The sequence below is a fragment of the Ixodes scapularis genome, unplaced genomic scaffold, assembly GCF_016920785.2.
Source record: "Ixodes scapularis isolate PalLabHiFi unplaced genomic scaffold, ASM1692078v2 PGA_scaffold13__105_contigs__length_92229423, whole genome shotgun sequence".
In the NCBI taxonomy this organism is placed as follows: domain Eukaryota; kingdom Metazoa; phylum Arthropoda; class Arachnida; order Ixodida; family Ixodidae; genus Ixodes; species Ixodes scapularis.
In genome coordinates, this window is record NW_024609839.1 from 50688910 (window position 1) to 50707704 (window position 18795).

General features: G+C 48.1%; 2 protein-coding genes across 5 annotated transcripts in view; one reads left to right on the forward strand and one right to left on the reverse strand.

Annotated features, from left to right (window-relative positions):
* LOC115320310 (monocarboxylate transporter 1) overlaps positions 1-18795 on the reverse strand; it is a 46915-nt gene that overhangs the window by 23936 nt on the left and 4184 nt on the right. The window contains exon 3 of one of the 4 annotated variants that reach the window (XR_005715901.2): positions 15069-15198. The exons of the other annotated variants lie outside the window; for them this stretch is intronic. The gene's annotated coding sequence lies outside the window, so the exon portion shown is untranslated. Of the gene's footprint in view, positions 1-15068; positions 15199-18795 lie in introns of those variants that run through there. 4 annotated transcript variants of the gene reach the window in all.
* LOC8051660 (guanylate-binding protein 2) overlaps positions 14604-18795 on the forward strand; it is a 36961-nt gene continuing 32769 nt past the window's right edge. Inside the window, 4 exon segments of the mRNA XM_040213341.2 lie at positions 14604-14792; positions 15069-15230; positions 18007-18067; positions 18131-18279. Of these exon segments, the coding sequence (XP_040069275.2) occupies positions 14604-14792; positions 15069-15230; positions 18007-18067; positions 18131-18279 (561 nt within the window).

The following is an 18795-nucleotide window of genomic DNA, read 5'->3' on the forward strand; positions in this document are numbered from 1 at the left end:
TGCTATCAAAAGATGTGGGAAGCTGTTCATTTTGACTGCGACCCGCTGGCGACCAGCACCAGCGACGACGAGTTACGGACGCGCTCGCTGTGGCCGGCGTCGTCCGGGAATATCTCGCAGGCGCCTGCAGGGTGGAAGGTCAACGGGCCGGGGGCGAGAGCGAGAATAGCTTTCGGGTTACCGAGTTGTGTGAGCGGTTTTGATCATACCGCGACGAGGATAGCTTGAACGATCATGGGGGCGCCTAGAATGAGAGAGTGCTCATGGTCACGTGGTTTATGGACACCATGGTGTGACTAACTTGGGCAGTGTTGCCTGGTCGCCAGATGAAAATGATAAAAATTCGTAAATTGAATATTGCAATTACCAGAGCTATAAAAATCACGTAGAATATGAGCATTCCATTTCAAGAAAAATCTATCCGTTTGATTTTTGTGTCATAACCCCTTTAAGCTGAAACAACTTGCAGTCCGCTTCTTTAAAGTCGCAATTGTTTTTATGTAAAGGAAGGGTAATGTAGCCTGTACCGTCCAATACATTGAAGCATCATTTTGCTAACGATCGTGATGCAGCGTAATTGATGCCGCGGTACGACCGCTGGCAGGATGTAGCTGTATCAGAAATCCTATGTGCACACCACCAAAGCGGCACCAGATTCATATTTTCGCACGTGCAGCCGCGCATGCGCACACCTTCTGGATAACGCGCCGGTGTCGACACTTGTCGCGATCAATACCACGCGCTTCAGGCAAGCCCCTCCGGTCCCAACACTACCCAAGTTGATACTAGTACAGTGGCCACTGTAATACTATAAAAAAAAAAAAAAATATATATATATATATGTGTGTGTACTACCTTGATCACAGTTAGCGGGAACGCCGGAGCGCGTGGCAGCGGGTGAGTGCCTTCATACACACGCGCGCTTTTGCTTGAGTGGTGACATCTCGGCCATTTTTCCGCCCAATCGTTCTTTCTATGCATTTTGAAGTGCGCGCAATCCGGTGTCACTCAGCACGAGCGCGTAGCTTTGGCTAATGCATAGACGCCATTTTACCGCCCAAGTCACGCACCAAGTGCGCGAGAGCGTCACGCGCTGGCACATTCAGGGCAACAATGGATGTCTTCACCCTGAGACAGACAGACATATAGGCACCCTAGCAGCGGGTACTATCAGAGCAGCCTAACGGCCCGGCGCGCAAGTTCCAGCGCACGCGCATCGCGCCTGCTGAGGGAATATGCTCTCATCGCGCGCATCGCGTCATCGGAGCGCTCGCGCGTCGTCTGCTACGGGCGTCGTCTTCTACGCGAAGCATGTCGTATGGAAGCGCAGGGGTTAAAATGCGTGTAGATGAACTTATCAGCCAACGGGCATGCGACAAGCATGCGAATATTTTGATGCATGATACAGTATCATACCTTTTTTGTTTCTTATATTTTATTAAAAAAATATTCGAGGCCCCCTCCCCCGCATGCGGCGTGCTTGATAAATTTAGGCGCCTTTGCATTGCTGTCAGAACGATTGCTGCACCTCGTCATGGCCAGAGTTCCAGAGGCGGACAGGTGATTGATCATCGAGCTCTCCCAGAAAGGGCACTCGCAGCGGGCCATCGGGGCCCTTGTAAGAAGGCCTCTAAAGACGGTTAACAGGATCGTTCAAGCGTTCCGTTATGTAGGCCGGATCCACGACGCACCTCGAGAGACTCCCCAAGAGCGACGACCGAGGATGAGGACCGTTACATTATTGCCGCTGTCGTCGAGGACCCCTTTCTTTAGGCCAGGGAAATCCGAGAGGAGCTGGAATTGGACGTTTCGGACGTGACAATTCGTCGGAGGTTGGCAAGCGCCGGCCTGCAGAGCGCCATGACAGCGCAGAAGCCCCTGCTATCTCCTTCAAACAAGGAAGCGAGGCTCTGCTTTGCGATGGGACATACGTTGTGGACGGCGGATGACTGGGGCCGGGCCGTCTTTTCAGACGAATCGACGTTCTCCACCAGGAAAGACGAACGCGTGCGTGTGTGACGACCCCGCGGCGCACGGTAAGGCCTGCTTAGTATGCTAGCTGTTCTACGTAGATCTTCATAATTGTTTTCGTTGCGGAAATATTTCGTCGTTCGTTTACGTTCTCGCTACACACTCGTGATTTACTGCAATTCCGTTTGATAAAAGGCTGGGGTCCCTTAACAGTTGAATTTTCTGCTATGTTATTCGCAATGTATCCATTGTTAGTTAAAGCTAATTACGTTGTTTATTTATTTTTTACTATCGTTGGCTCATATGGGTAGTCGTGACAGTCTTTGTTCCTTTCTCCTCTTTATCTGCGTAATTTCTGTGTATACAGTTCGATAGCTTGGCTGAAAAATCACACCGCTCAACTCGATGTGCTCCTGCAGGAACGATCCTGCCTACTTGCAGCACGTTGCTTCCAGCGGCAGGACGTCCGTGAACGTTTGGGGTGCCATCACAAAACATGGCCTCGGTCCTCTGCACCGCATAGTCGGGAGGCTGACATCGACCAGTTACTGCGACGCGGTGGACACCGTCCTTATACCCTTCGTTTGGAGTGGTCTCTTCCCCGACGGGAACTTCTTTTTGCATCAAGACCTCGCGCCCATCCACACTGCGCGCACCGTGAAGGACCACTTGCGGCAGTGCGGCATAGAGGAGTTGCCTTGGGTTCCGAAAGGCGCGGACCTCAACATCATTGAGAACGTGTGGGGCCGTATGAAGGCGGCCATGGTGCGGGCTCCTATTTATTCTGCCACAGAAGACCAGCTGTGGGACGCAGTCCAAGCAGAATGGGAACGTTTGAAAGGAGACGCGTCTCTCGTTTCAAGTCTTTACGACTCGCTGCCGCCAAGGAGGGCGGCTGTGGTCGAGCTAAACGGGGACCCGTTACTGAGCCTGTTTTAGTTGACTTGATTTTTCTTTGACTGCAGGTAGCAGCCATTCAGTTTTACTTCAGCAATAAAGTTTGCACTTTTCTTACCCGACACTACTGACACAACGTCGTCGTTACAGCAATTGGCTGCAGCAAACCTTATGGGCAGAAATCTTAGACGTCTGCACCCCACAGTCACCAACACACATCTATCACAGGCCAAAAGGCAATAACAATAAGGAAGACAAGAACCACAAGCTATAAATGCAGTTATCAAAGTCAGGACCACGTTAATTAATGATGCAGACACGCTGGCCGACACTGTTTATGATCACCGCGCCCGAGATAGCTCTAGACTTCACAGGAAGCGGGGTCGGCGAAGCTGGCGCAGACTGACTCGAGAAGAAAAAAAGTCACAATGTTTATTTGCTTTAACAAATACTGAAACTAAAACAGGAAAGCAGCACATTGGAGGAACTTCCATTTTAGGGTTCCCCACATTTCGGGTATGCCGAAGTTCTTGCTATCACCAGTAGCATGCGCATGGTACACTGTTAGCAAGTGCCGTGTATTTGGTGAATATTTGGGGTGAAAAACACGCTATTTACACAAATTACCATAAATTTGCACGATGAGTAACGGATAATACGTTCAGATATCATGCGAGGTTGTAAAAAACGTGTTTTGGTTCGGTCATACACGCATAACCGTGTAGCCGACCTCGATAACACGCATCGCCTCCGGCGACGACCGCGGCATTGCCGGCTATCGAAGCACCGGAATGCTTGGGGACACACTTAGAAAGGACCGTCGAGACAAATGCCGCGGAAAGAAACATGTCTCGGAAACAGATATGCACCAAAAGCAATTACGCCATGTCGCGGGACGTTGGCGAAACCCGCGCTTACCGTGGCTCGCCGCCATTTTCTGGTCGATGGCAATGCGGCTTCCCTCATGTCGCCCATGTTTGCATTTAGTTTAGGGCTCTTGATATCAGTTTCTAGGGATGTCGCGAACCACCCTAGGTTCGATTTCGAAAGGTTTCGATATTTGCGAAGCGAACTAAGGTTCGATTTCGAAAAATTTCGATATTTTCGTACCGACCGAGGTTCGATTTCGAAAAATTCGCAACTTTTGACCACAGCGGAGTTTCGAATTCGAAAATTTCGAAGCTTTCACGGTTTCCAAAATTTCGAATTCGAATATTTCGAATATTTTTTTACTTCAGGTTCGATAAATTCGAAGATCTCGAAATTCTTTGAAAAAAAAATTCGAAAACTTCGAACGCTTCGAATTTTTATAAACATGAAGTTCGAACAATTCGAAGATTTCGAATTTCTTTTTGCATAAAGTTCGAAAAGTGCGAAGGTTTCGATTCTCTTTAACGCTAAAACAAAAACAAAAAAAGAAAAACTTTGAAGATTTTGAATTTCTTTCTAATCCAAGTTTTCAAAGTTCGAAGTCCGATTTTCAAGTTTTTCCACAGTTTCAGTTTCAAATAACGTTTTCACGACTGACTGGTTTTCACGAAATCAAGTTTAGAAAAGTTAGGGTGTGATATCTAGATTCTGCGAAGTTGGTCAGGCAATTAAATGAGACGACGAGTGTCCCGGACGTGCTAGAATATTTGCCAGTGCAGAATTGTGACCGCCAGCCCCAGGGGGGGGGGGGGGGGGGGGGGTCTTTAACCTGCATCACGCAGTAGTGATTGCACGAACACACTGTTTTACGAGACTCATCCAGTTCGAAACGGCCAGGGGCGAGCAGGAGGTTGAGGCTCAGAAAAATCTTGAAGCGACCTGGCAAACTACCTCGCCACCCCTTGCACGCTGGTAGTAATCCGATCCGGTGAAGTTTGTAATTGTCCTGGAGGTTTATTTTCTGGGACGGAGGAATCGCCTCGCAAAAAGCACAAAAGCCGACACAACTCGAGGTCGAGGAGCGTTCTACCATACAAGTGGCGTCGGAAGAGAAAAAACGGGGGGAAAGAGGGTAGCGAGGGGGGGGGGGGGGGGGGGGGGCTTCAGCCTTTCTCCCCCTTGCAGGTATTTCGAACTGTTAAAGAAAACAATACGGGGAAAGAGGGCGTGGTCGAGCTTATTTTAATCTGAAATTATTTATGCATATGTATAGCTACTGTCGCTCTTCACTGCATAAAAGGTTGCGTAGATGGTCATTGTTAGAAACTCGTTGTCAGAAGGCACTGCTCGTCACATGCTTAGTGGTTCGGAAGTTCAAAGCTGGCTTTTCGACCTATACACCTGTGCCAATAGTAAAAAAAAAAAAAAAAAAAAAAAAGAAGAATAAATGCGGGAATAAAAAGCAGGAGAAAAAAAAAACTATCAAGAATTCGTCGGAAGTGTTCTATTCTTGCATATTCAGAGGTTCAGAACTTCGAAACAAGTTTCTTTTACCAAAATGTGTACAGGCTAAAAGAAACACGTCCCAGGAACGTGAAGCGAAAAAAAAAACAAAGTTTTCTTTTAATGACGTGCTGAACTTGAACACTATTAGAAATCTTCTCCCATGAGTTAATTTATTCCTCAAAGTGAAAAAACAATAAATATATTATTTCGTATTCTGCAGATGGCAATGATATGTACTGTCTGTGGTGTTAATTTAAATGCGATACCTCAAACAACTTAGACGAAAATAAATATCAAGTTTAGGTTATAATTGCATGCAGATACATGTTTGGACATTTCTTCGAAACTCACGTTGAATAACAATACTCACATCTTAAGACGGCACTTACCTAGGCTATACATAGATCATTCTTAAAAAAAGTATAACGTATCTACCATAAATAGCTCCGGCTGCAGCGTGCTTCAAATCTGGCACAAACGATAATCGTCAAAAACCCGTCGTCCTTCCTCGCCCCTTCGGGGATTTATTTCTTTAAACCTGAGCATGCCAGAACATTGAAATAAACGACATTGTCTTTCGTAAGGAACGCAGCACCGCGTGTAAAAGTTCGAGAAAAAAAAATTACGAATGTACCCCACTACTTGAAATCAAATGAAACCGTCCGCCGGTCTTTCGAAGTTCGACGAACGTCGAACTTTTACCCTAAAAGTTCGAAGTTCGTCGAACTTCTGACTTTTCAGAATCCGAAAGTTCGAAACTTTTCGAATTCTCTTGAAAAATAAGTTCGAAAGTTCGAAATTCATCGAATTTTTTGGTCTGTCAAGGTCGAAAGTTCGACAAGCATCGAACCTTGCAGCACAATAAGGTCGAAAGTTCGAAAAAGATCGAATGTTTTAGCGTAATAAGTTCGACGGTTCGAAAAGCGTCGAACTTCTTAGCTTAACAAGTTCGAAAATTCGACCTCCGTCGAATTTTACGATATAGACAATTCGAAAAATCGAAATCTTTCGAACCTTTCGAACCGCTTGATTCGATCATCGAAACTTCGATTCGAAAAAAGTTCGCGGCATCCCTATCAGTTTCTTACACACCACAAATAAAGTCATGGGTCCAATTATTCGTTCAAAACAGTTAAAATGGATATAAAAAGCGTGTCTTCGATGTGAACACGTGACATTGCAGTTGGTTTCGTTTTTGCTTCAACCTTCAACTGCATCAACTGCAAGCGATCTGGCCGATCTGGCCATGGCAAGCGCAACGTCGATGTACGGTGGAAGCAAGAGCCGGTTGGCTTTCGTTCTTTTTGTTTGACCGGAGAAATTTCTGGCAGCCGCTATTGTTTTGGTTTGACGGGACGCGAGAAGCTTCGCAGTTTGCGAGCACATAGTGAAGACGTGACCGGAGAAGTGCCCCTGTGATGTTCCCGGAAGACGGAAAGTACCATTCGTCGTGTGTGCTTTGAAAGCGAGGGGAGTCACGGGTCCACGAGTGCGCAACCACAAGCCAAGGTTCACGACAGCGCTGCGTTCTTCGGCGATCTCGTTCTGTTTGGGGCAACACGGCGATGCGAGAAAGGGCCGAAACGTTCGTGGTGTGTGGTGCGGTGCTTGTAGGTAGAAACCCGCACTAACGCGGAGCTCATATTGGTTGTTGTGGGGTTGCGTTTGACGGGTTTAGCCCCGTCGTCGTCAGCTGATCCGGTCCAGCTGGTCGGGGAGGACGCAGCGAGCGTTCTTAAAAGTAAATCTTCCTTCGTTCCGTTTCAAAATGTGGAAGATTCCCGACGCATACCGTGAGTAAAATGCTGCGGACGTTTTCAACAAAATTACGTCGTTTTAATTGAACAAGGGACTTCGGATAGTTTCCCTAAATCTGCCGTTTCTATGCTTCGTGTCGTTAGACTGCATTTGCACAGCGACGTGTTCGCACAGCGACGCACACCGCTCGAGTAGATGATTCGGTCCCGCAAACGACCGGTTATAGAGAATTTCAGGGAAACTTAAGTCACCACCGATGTTTTCCTGTAAATCTCGTGTGACTCGTGTGAGTTTGTTGCGCTCATCATGCGGTGTGAATAAACTAGGGCAAGATTTTCTACCTGCCCACAGATGCATGAACTGAGTCCAATTTTTTACGTAGAGAACATAGTGGTTTTTCTTTACATTGGGAAGAGGCCCGAATTTGTCTCTTTTCCCTCTGGCACTGCCCCAAGTTTCAAGTTGCAGTTTCAGTAGACATACCTACTAACAGGTACAAACTGCTCTAAAGCAGGTAAAAGACTGGGAAGTCAGGACGGTGCGGGCACCGTGTTTTGCGCTTCTCGCAGGGTGACTGACGCTTTTGCGAGGTATGCGGAATATGCAAACGATTTTGTTATGCCCTTCGTTTGCGTCTACAGAAAAAAGAATAAGATTATTTACAAATTTAGGCGCAATCACAAGCCAAGATTTACGATAACAGTGCGTTCGCTTCGGTGGTCCGTGTAGTGGTATTATACGCTGCTTTCTGCAACACCGCGTCATGACGAAGAGCTGGAACGGTCACGGTCTGTGCTGGGCTAGCGGTTGACAGAAACCCGCATCGCCCACATCGGCACCGAGTGCACTTGGGCTGTTGATGCTCGAGCCTTTCATACGCGGCCTGTCGCCAGCTGATCCTGCTGCTCGACGGTGAGGAAGCGGCGAGTGTGACCTCTGAAGTAAATGTAAATCCTCGTTCATCCAGTTATCCAGTGTCAAAGTGTGGAAGATGTCCAACGTGTACTGAGGGCGGGAACTACGAGCGTTTTGCCTTGCTTTTATAACCGAAACCAGAGCAGCGAGATAACTGCCTTGCGTACTCCAAAATCACGGAAGCAATAAGTTTCAACAGGTCGAGTACGTCACCGGGGATGTAGGCGAGACGGTGCACACTGTTTAAACGCTTGCAGTATCCACGAGTGATACCAGGAAAGCGACGTCAACAGAGAAGGAGCTCGCGATTCAGCATAATGCAGTGCCACGGGCCCATGAATTTTCAATGTGGCTATATAGAAATATTCAAAAAAAAAAAAAAAAAGAACGCATCAGCGCCACAATAATGATCACGAATAACACCGGTCACAAACTCCCAAGCCTCACCGCTTCGCTCGACACCAACACGACATACGACAACAATCTGCATCAAAACGCCCCAAAAGTGAAGGCGTCTGCTCCCGTACGCGTACTACAACTAGCGGAAGTGAAGTGTTGGGCGGATGTCCTTCACAATAATATATATAAAAAATGCCTTGCGCAAGTATAATTTCCATTGATTATTGAATACGTACTGATAAAATCCCAATCATTTGTTTTTCTATCTGATTCAAGCGAGTCGGACTGCTCATAACACTGGTCGAGCATGAAAATAACAAAAATTTGAACTTTTTCATGGCCGGTTTAAGATTTATTGTTAGTACATCGTTGTTTTTCGCAAAGGACTAATTTTACAGATTTTGCCTCCATACTTTTTAAATGCAAACAGTTCTTACATACGGCTGTCCATTGTGCCGTGTTTTGTGTCTTCTTCTATAAATCGGTAACGGTCAGCGACTAACGAGCTCACCCGTACATGTCAAGCATATATACGCCGCGGGGAGAGTCCGTTGTTAGCAGGAAGTGTCGGGCGTAGTGTCGGTGTTGTGTTTGTGTATGTGTCGCTGCTGTGTCCTACGTGGTGCTCGTGTTGTCTGTGATGTATGTAGAGTTGCAGTCTACTCGTGATAGTCAACAGCGTATTAACCGACTCCTGCTTTTTTTTTTCATTGGTTGCTAGAAATCGCACTAGGTGGCGCAAGTTACCGTCCGATTACAAGAGTTTGCTTGAGCAATTTATCCATGTAAGTTCTATATTCTTTTTTTTTGTTTTTGTTTTTGTCTAGCGGTTTTGTCGTAGCTGCCGACGATGCACGTACGTACCTTTGCACGTAGCTACGTCCGCCGTTCGGAGACTGTTTACTGTGCATAAAAGACATCGAACGAGAACGAACGCGCCCTGTATGCTTTCAGTTCGGCTGAAAGGCGCGGCTGGCTGGGCTCGTCCCTCGCCTGTTCTCGGCTGCTGGCCGCCATGTTTCATAAGGAACACGTTGAACCGTGCTTCTCGGAAGGCAAACACGGTGTAGCGTGTCAACTTTACAGAGCACCTCATGTGTAGACGAAAAACACAGATGGCTCCGTGTAAAACGAACACGTTTCGACGTGTCCGCTATGGGACAACGGTTTACACGTCTGGGCGTGTTATTTTTGCTAACAGTGTAGACAACAGCCGTAGCAGACAACACACGTAGCAGACAACACACGTAGAAAGCGAGGCGCGCAGCAGACGACAGGCGTAGCAGACGATACACGTAGCAGACGACAGGCGTAGCAGACGATACACGTAGCAGACGACGCGCGTAGCAGACGACAGACGAGCGCTCAGATGCAGAGGTCGGCATTTTAGGTCGCCCTCACTCACCCTCACCCCCACAGCCACACTCACCTCAGCCCCTCACTCACCCTCACCCTCACAGCTACACTCACCTTCAGCCCCTCACTCATCCTCACCCTCAGTCACACTCACCTTCAGCCCTTCACTCACCCTCACTGAACCTCACGGCCCTCACGCACTCACCGCCCTCACGGCCCTCACCACCCTCACGGCCCTCACCACCCTCACGGCCCTCACCGCCCTCACGGCCCTCACGGCCCTCACTCACTCATGGCCCTCACGCCACTCACCGCCCTCACGCCACTCACCGCCCTCACCGCCCTCACGGCCCTCACCGCCCTCACCGCCCTCACGGCCCTCACGGCCCTCACGCACTCATAGCCCTCACGCCACTCACCGCCCTCACCGCCCTCACGCTACTCACCGCCCTCACGCCACTCACCGCCCTCACGCTACTCACCGCCCTCACGCCACTCACCGCCCTCACGCCCCTCACCGCCCTTGCGGCCCTCACACCCCTCACGCCGCTCACGCACTCATGGCCCTCATGCCACTCAGGCCAGCTTCAGATGGGGCAATTTCGCCCAGAAACTTTACGTCGCAACACCAGCAACACGGGCCGTCCGCGATCACACGCAGCAACCAATTGCTGCAATTTGCCATCGTCATCATAAAATTTTATTTTTCTTGCACTATTTAGACACAATTACGCGTTATAAACGTGTTTTTTCTTTTTTTTTGCATTTAGATCTCGTTAAGAATACTAATGCACCTTTCTGAAACAGTTTATTTCCAAAAAAAAAAAAAACGATCGATTTCAAACCAGAACCAAGTCTTTCGGTGTCATTATCACCGGCACGAGGTATCACGTGAAAATTTTGCGTCCCTGATTGGATGCAGCCGCTTCAAACGTATTCGAATTGCTCCGAGTTGCTTGCTTATTTCGAGCCGGACCCGATCTCAGCAATTCGTGTCGATCTAGGGAAAGCTAGAGAACAACCCGCCATTAACACCAAAATTGCTGAGAAAGATGCTCGATCTGAAGGGCGCCTCACGCACTCACTGCCCTCACGCACTCACCGCCCTCACGCACTCATGGCCCTCACACACTTCATTCACTCGCCGCCCTCACGGCCCTCACGCCACTCATGGCCCTCACACCCCTCATGCACTCACGCACTCATGGCTTTCACGCCACTCACCGCCCTCACTCCCCTCACGCACTCATGGCCCTCATACCCCTTACCGCCCTCACCGCCCTCACAGCCCTCATGGCCCTCACGCCCTCACGGCCCTCACGGCCCTCACTCACCCTCACACTCATGAATTTTCCTGGTTCAGAAACTCACTCACCCTCACCTCACCTGTGAAGGGGAGGGTGAGTGAGGGTGAGTGAGGGCCCTCATGAGTGAGGTTTGCCGAGGTATGCTCAGATGACGTGATGCGCGCGACGATCTCGCCGCACGCGCGATGCGCATGCGCAGCAGTTGCGCGCCAGTCCGGTAGAGACCGCTGCCACGCGCTCCGGCGTTCCCGCTAAAGGCGCATTCACACTGAGAAAAAAAATGAAAGCCGCTTACAACTCCCTGTAACGCCGAATTAGAGCGCAGCTCTTGAGGAGGAGGAGGGAAGGGCACGGGGGGGGGGGGGTAAACTAACCAGGGGGGGGGGTCACGTGACCTTGGGGGTCACGTGACCCCCAATGCCGATGATGTCATCACTGACGTCACTGATGACGTCATCCGTGACGATGACGATGCGGGTACCGATGACGTCATTAGTGACGTCACTGATGGCTTCACCAGTGATGATGACGATGACGATGCGAATGTCGGTGACGTCATCAGTGACGTCGCTGATGACGTCATCAGTGATGATGACGATGACGATGCGGATGCCGGTGACGACATCAGTGACGTCACTGATGACGTCATCAGGGATGATGACGATGACGATGCGGATGCCGGTGACGTCGTCAGTGATGATGACGATGACGATGTGGATGCCGGTGACGTCATCAGTGATGATGACAATGACAATGTGGATGCCGGTGACGTCATCAGTGATGATGACGATGACGATGTGGATGCCGGTGACATCAGTGATGATGATGGGGATGCCGGTGACGTCATCAGTGATGATGACGATGACGATGCGGATGCCGGTGACGTCATCAGTGATGATGACGATGACGATGTGGATGCCGGTGACGTCATCAGTGATGATGACGATGACGATGTGGATGCCGGTGACGTCATCAGTGATGATGACGATGACGATGGGGATGCCGGTGACGTCATCAGTGATGATGACGATGACGATGTGGATGCCGGTGACGTCATCAGTAATGATGACGATGACGATGCGGATGCCGGTGACGTCATCAGTGATGATGACGATGACGATGTGGATGCCGGTGACGTCATCAGTGATGATGACGATGACGATGTGGATGCTGGTGACGTCATCAGTGATGATGACGATGACGATGTGGATGCCGGTGACGTCATCAGTGACGATGACGTCATCGGGGGGTCACGCGACATCGGCGGGGGTCACGTGACCTCGGGGGGTCACGTGTACGACGCTGTGAAGAGTAGCTTCACAGCGTCGTACACGCACATAAAACACTGCTCACAGTCAGATGTTCCAATCGGCTTGCTTCTTTCCACGCTGGAATACTTCCAGCCACGTTTGGCGAGTGTACGAATCCCCCGAGCTCTCAGTCTTTTCGCCTTCATTGTGAGTCAAAAATAAAAAAAAAAAAAACAGCGAAAACATGTCCCATCCGGAAAAGGGCGGTACGTCACGTCCGGACGCTCGCTGATTGGCTCAAGCGCGCGCGTCGAGGGAGAAATTGGGTTCCGAGGCGTCGTCTCCCTGCGTCGTCCTCCTCGGCGCGCGACTTTTTTCAATACAAAAATAAGCTAAAAATCCCCCCCCCCCCCCCCGACGCGCGTTTTTCCGCTGTGTGAATGATCAAGATAGTACACTGTACTGCTACGTCACGACTACGTAGCAAGTTCCCCAACGTTGCTAGATTACCTCCCAAATAGGCTCCGCATGCATCCACCAGGTGCACTTTGAAAGATCGTTTATTTAGCTTTAAATTTAGTTTTCTTGTGCCTTTCAATGGAAGACTGGTGTTTTTGAGGTTAGAATGCAACATGCAACACATTCAAGCTAGAATATGAGCGCTAGAATTTCGTTTTCCTACCCCTTTAAAGGGATACTACAATGAAAATTCGGCGCTTATTTTATGGCCTATATGTGTTCAAAGGAGCAGTATCACATCAAACACACCAATATCTTGTTACAAAAAGTCACGAAAAGGAATTTTAAAACGAATTAAACAATTAGCTTAGAGACCTGGTGGATGCATAGAGATCATATACTAAATCTAGAGGAAAAGGTCCGCCATTTTCCCCTACATTCTGGCTGCCGCAAGCGGCGGACCATGCAGGCAGACCCTCTGGGTCCCAAACACGGTTACATCATCAGAGCAGTTTCGTGAACTTCAACAATCCACGAACTTACCGGTGAAAAGATACTCGCGTTCTTTTCGAAGGTTTCTTTTTGCATAGCGCGCAGATGTACGGCCTCGCGTTAACGCTAAACTAAACCGTATACCCGGCTTCGCTGGTGGGGCGCGGCTGGGCGCGGTTGAGGAATACGAAACTGCGCAACTACCAGATTTCCGAGATTTCGACAGAAGGGAAGTTAATGCAGCGTAATGACTTTATTGCTTTTTATAAGCGTTAGAATAGCTCAGAATTTAGTTTACAACGTTAAATTATCACTGTTTATATTGCTGAGAGTTTTCACTCTTCGTGTTTACCATGGCAACGTTGCTTTCTTTCTCTCGTGTTCTGTCGCTCTCTTTTGCGATCGTTCACTCGGGACCCAGGATGTCGGCGCACGGGATTTGCCACTCCTCCTCACCCACCTTTACCCCCCTGGGTGGATGTCACTAACGCCTTGCTTGTAATGCCCGTCTAGGAACCTTGACAGCTAATGACGGTGAGTGTCTCGCCTCCGGCCACGACGAGAGAAGAGGGGAAGGAAAAACTCCCGTCTTCCCGAGAATCCCTTTTGAGTGTCCAGAAGTAGCTATTGTCTCCCCACAAGATTATAGAAGATTAACCCGTCACTCAAAATTCGTACAAAAGCAGCCGCTTCGGTGGCTGGAACGACTAGGCCATCCCCTCGACGGTAGCTTCGCTGTAGCTTTGCTCGTCCCGAGACGACCTACGTCACGATTGCTTCGGATGTCACGTGCTCTAAGCTGGGCCTTCTCCGGGCAATCGCTAGAGTGGGCCGCTTACAACAAAAAAATACAGCCACCAGGCTCAAAATACAAACGTGCGATTGTCATTTACAGATATTGTGGATCATATTCAACCTATTTTTGAACACAACCGATATATTTCAAATTTCGTTGAAGTATCGCTTGGACGCAAGCTTTTTGACGGGCTTATTGAAAAGCATCCAAAAAGTTTCAGTACCGACAACAGCTTAGAAACGTCCTTGCAATATTCGTCGCCCTACTCCGTTTGTTGTTCGTTTTGTAGTAAAATAAAAAGAAAAGAAAAGAGAAGGATGTGAAACCAGATTTTCGCCAACTTTATTTCCGTACTACAAGGTTAAAAATATGCAAAAGTCTGCATGTTATCACTAAAAATTGCTACTGATGGCAGCGCTTAAGACTAGCAAGCGGCGAAAAATCAAATGACCGTTTCTGATGGGGGGGGGTGGAGTACATGAGATTGTCTCACCGGATGCTGCTCCCGCGCTTCGAAGCATGGCGACCGCGGCTGGTTCAAAAATATTTCAGAATATCCCTGTACCTACCTTATTCATACTTATTTCCTGCTTGGTTTAATTCGGAAAAGCAAGTAAGCCTGCTGAGATGAGTTCGCGTGCTGCGTTTATTCACTCGAACCAGACATTTGGCGTAGGATGCAGTCGGCAGTCGCATTCGACCCGCTTTAAAATTCCTGCATTTTCAGATTTCAGACAATTTGCGGACGAGCCTCTGCAACTAGTTAAACCAGACCTATACCACAAAAGGCTCGTGTTGGTGAAGGAAAACATAAAGGTGAGGAGCTTACATTTCGAGGCTTCGGCTTCATTCATTCCGTGTTCGACCGCCGATGATGACAAATCTCTGCGCAAATTTGAAGAGTCTCTGCCGAGAGTGTCTTCCACGAAGGAAGATCACCGCATTGAGGCTCTTTGTGAAGAGTTGAAAACGTCTGAGTGTGGCAAGCTAACAAAGAAAAATAAGAAAAAAGTCACGATGTGGCGCGTTTTATTGCTCTATGGCGGGTCTTCCACAATCCGATTCATGCTTCGTGTGGGGTCTTCCTCGCAGGTCGTGTCTAAAATTGAGGGGCCCGTGGCGACCATAGCCGTCGTCGGGAAGTTCCACTCCGGCAAGTCTTTCCTCATGAACCAACTGATGGGGAAGACCAAGGGATTCGGAATAGGCCCCACGGTCCGACCTGAAACGATGGGCATCTGGATGTGGCGACAGGTACTCATGATGACCGTGGCCGTGGCTATTCCCCTTGGAATTGCACGTCTATATTGTTCGATTTATTTATATATTTTTTTCGTACAGATTGCATAACTGTTGACGCGGTCTCATACTGTATCGTTTATGTTTCCTCTGAATAGTTTCCTATGCTATGCCATCGCTCAGAAAACTCGTTGTGAGCATTTGTTTTATACGAGTTTAGCGGAGTGCATATAGCCATTTCCGTCCGAAGTGCACTCCGGAGTGCATACAGCTTTACTCAATAGAGTGTGATAATATTTATGTGCTTACTACAATGTGATTCTGGGTGGCGTGCAAGGCTGTGCAGAAAGGTTAGACCCCATACGCGAGCACGTCTACCAGCCCGCCACTCAAGAGGTAGGGTCAACGAACGTTTGTCTTTCGTGGTTCGCTTGCTTCCTGGTGTTTTTTTTTTAGAGCGCAGCTCTTAGGGGCCCGTTTCCGGCTTGAGCGGCGTCGGCGTCGGCGTAACCGCGCGCTGCATCATGGGAAATGTCCCATAATGCACCGTGCAAGCCCCCCACCGGGGTCACGTGACCCCCCCGAGGTCACGTGACCCCTGAAGTCACGTGCCAGTGACGTCATCAGTGATGATGACTATGACGATGCCGGTGACGTGACGATGACGATGTGGATGCCGGTGACGTCATCAGTGATGATGACGATGACGATGTGGATGCCGGTGACGTCATCAGTGATGATGACGTCATGATGACGATGACGATGCGGATGCCGGTGACGTCATCGGTGATGATGACGATGACGATGTGGATGCCGGTGACGTCATCAGTGATGATGACGATGTGGATGCCGGTGACGTCATCAGTGATGATGACGATGACGATGTGGATGCCAGTTACGTTACCGACATCCGCATCGTCATCGTCATCATCACTGATGACGTCATCAGTGACGTCACTGATGTCGTCACCGGCATCCGTATCGTCATCGTCATCATCACTGATGACGTCACCGACATTCGCATCGTCATCATCACTGGTGAAGTCATCAGTGACGTCACTAATGACGTCATCGGTAGCCGCATCGTCATCGTCACTGATGACATCATTGGCATTGGGGGTCACGTGACCCCCCAAGGTCACGTGACCCCCCCCCCTGGTTAGTCTAACCCCCCCCCAGCGCCCTTCCCTCCTCCTCCTCAAGAGCTGCGCTCTAATTCGGCGTTACAGGGAGTTGTAAGCGGCTTTCACTTTTTTTACATACCTTTTTTACGCTGCCTTGCTCTTTGTGTTTTTGTAAACAACAATAAACAATTTTCTCAGCGGTATACTCGACACATCTTGTAGCAATACAGGTTGTAATCACATTTTTACTGGCAGCAATGTACCCCTCGGGTTCAACTAAACGAAAGCTGAACAGTTTTTTTAATCGCAGTGTCTAGAGTTACGTCCGAGAGAACCCAACGTCGCTGTACATATATTTATTTTTAATTACATCCGACATAACCCTAAAAGAAGTTATATCCGACATAATGTAAAATAAAAATTAAAGCTACGTCCGAAATAACTCTACTTAAATATTTTATGTTATGCCTGGCGCAATTCTAGTTTAGTACTTAAAATCATGTTCTGACTGTCCTGAAATTTTGAAAAAAATTTGTGAAATCTCTAACGTCAGGGTTCATGCCTTCACCACTCTTCAGTGGCAACTTGATTTAGCGTGTAGCCGTGACACAAACGCACTGGGGGTTCTCCGCTCTTTGACCGTGGTATTGGCATCGCATGCAGCAACCAGTTGCCAAATCGTTACAGAAAGTTTGAGTATGTAACCTTCTAAGAACTGCAAAAGAAAAAATATAATGTCACCTCTTTTGCGTGTTGAAACCAACTGAATGCAACGACTTTGTCCGGCCCCCTCTGCCATGACGTCAACTAAGGCCCCGGCTGAGGGGCGTGGAACTACGTGATTTTATGATTACAACATCGTAACTTCATTTCAGTTTTGTATGAATAATCTGACAAAGCCGGACACAAGACCCAGTTTCCTAGTACGTGGGACGTAACCTTAAATTGTATTGTAGGTTACGTCAGACGTTACTTTAACTTTTGTTTTTGGGTTACGTCGGACGTAACACTAGACACCACATTTTTTTTTTTAATTTTAAAAAGCTGTAAGAGAGTAAAAATTACGTCAGATGTCACCGATTATGTGTCGACACTTTTTACAGTTAACGGGGGGAGAGAGGTTTGTTGCAAGCCGTGTGGCAATCGGTGCAAGTGTTTTCTAATACAAACTTTTCAGGTTCAGTCCTGCCCAATTTTTGTGCAGGAACTGAATTCAGGAGCCAAACCATAGAAAGTCATTCCTGACTTCTTTGAGCTTCCCTTTAAGTTGCTATTTCTCTTTTCTTTCTTCCTTACTCATCAAACACTGTGTTGCTATATGATTGTGGCGAGTAGTATAATACGAAGCTATTAACTCTGAATTTTCTGAATAATGGAGAAATCTTTAGAATTATTGACCTAGAAAATTGCCAACCTTACCTATGAAGAAGAAATAGGAAGAATATAAAGAAACTGACTATGAAGGCCCAGCATGTGCCATAACGGCCACATATCATGGCACAGGCTACACGTGCGATTTATGGTGACCAAAATATTTTTCTTCCTCCTTTTCTACTAAAATATCTAGTTGCAAGTCAGCGCTCTGTTCTATCCGGTGTGTCTCTTCCCTTGATGTCCTTTTGCGCTGTGTATTTTTTTTATTATGTACAACCTTACCTCGTTTTCAGCCACTGAAGGTCAGGCTACCCTCAGGGCAGAATTTATCTCTAATCTTCTTGGACACTGAAGGCAAGTGGTTTTATATCTTGCATCTCATAGAGCCAAAGTTAAGCCTAATGAATTTTGTTGCAGGCTTTGCCGCAAACAATGTCTCTGAAAACTATGACGCCAAGATTTTTGCTGTTGCAACCCTTATCAGCTCGCACCTGATCTACAACTCAGTCAAGATAATCGACCAAGCTGACATTGACTACCTGGAGCTGTTGGCCAGACGCACACAGGCAGGATACCTCTTTTTTATGTGATTAGATCTTCCTAAAACGAATCTGCCATCAAAAAACATGCTCCACCCCCGAAAGATAACCCACCCCTATGTTTGGCACAATTTGATATTGTTTTAAAAACACCGTAAGATAGTCAACTTTCAGTAATTCCAGGGCCCTGGCCAATTCTGACCTCGGCAGAAATAGTGTTACTTAGCCATGACGGGAGATAAGCGAGCATTGATGACTGGGAAGGTCAATCACTAGTTCCATAGGTCACAAAATCCAAAACTACAGTGAAGTTCTGACAGAACACCCGCCCCTGGGAGATCGCCCATCCTGTTTTTCTGGCTAGATATCTGTAAAAATAAGAATTCCCAAACATCGCCTACCCCTTGATTCTTGTTGGACGTCGCGCGATGTTTGGCGAGAATCTCATCAACTGCGCAGTTTGCTGTACCGGCACGTCTAACAAGCGAGTTCATAGCAGGTTCCCGCGTTTTTGTCGGTGATCTGCGCACGCGATATCGGCTC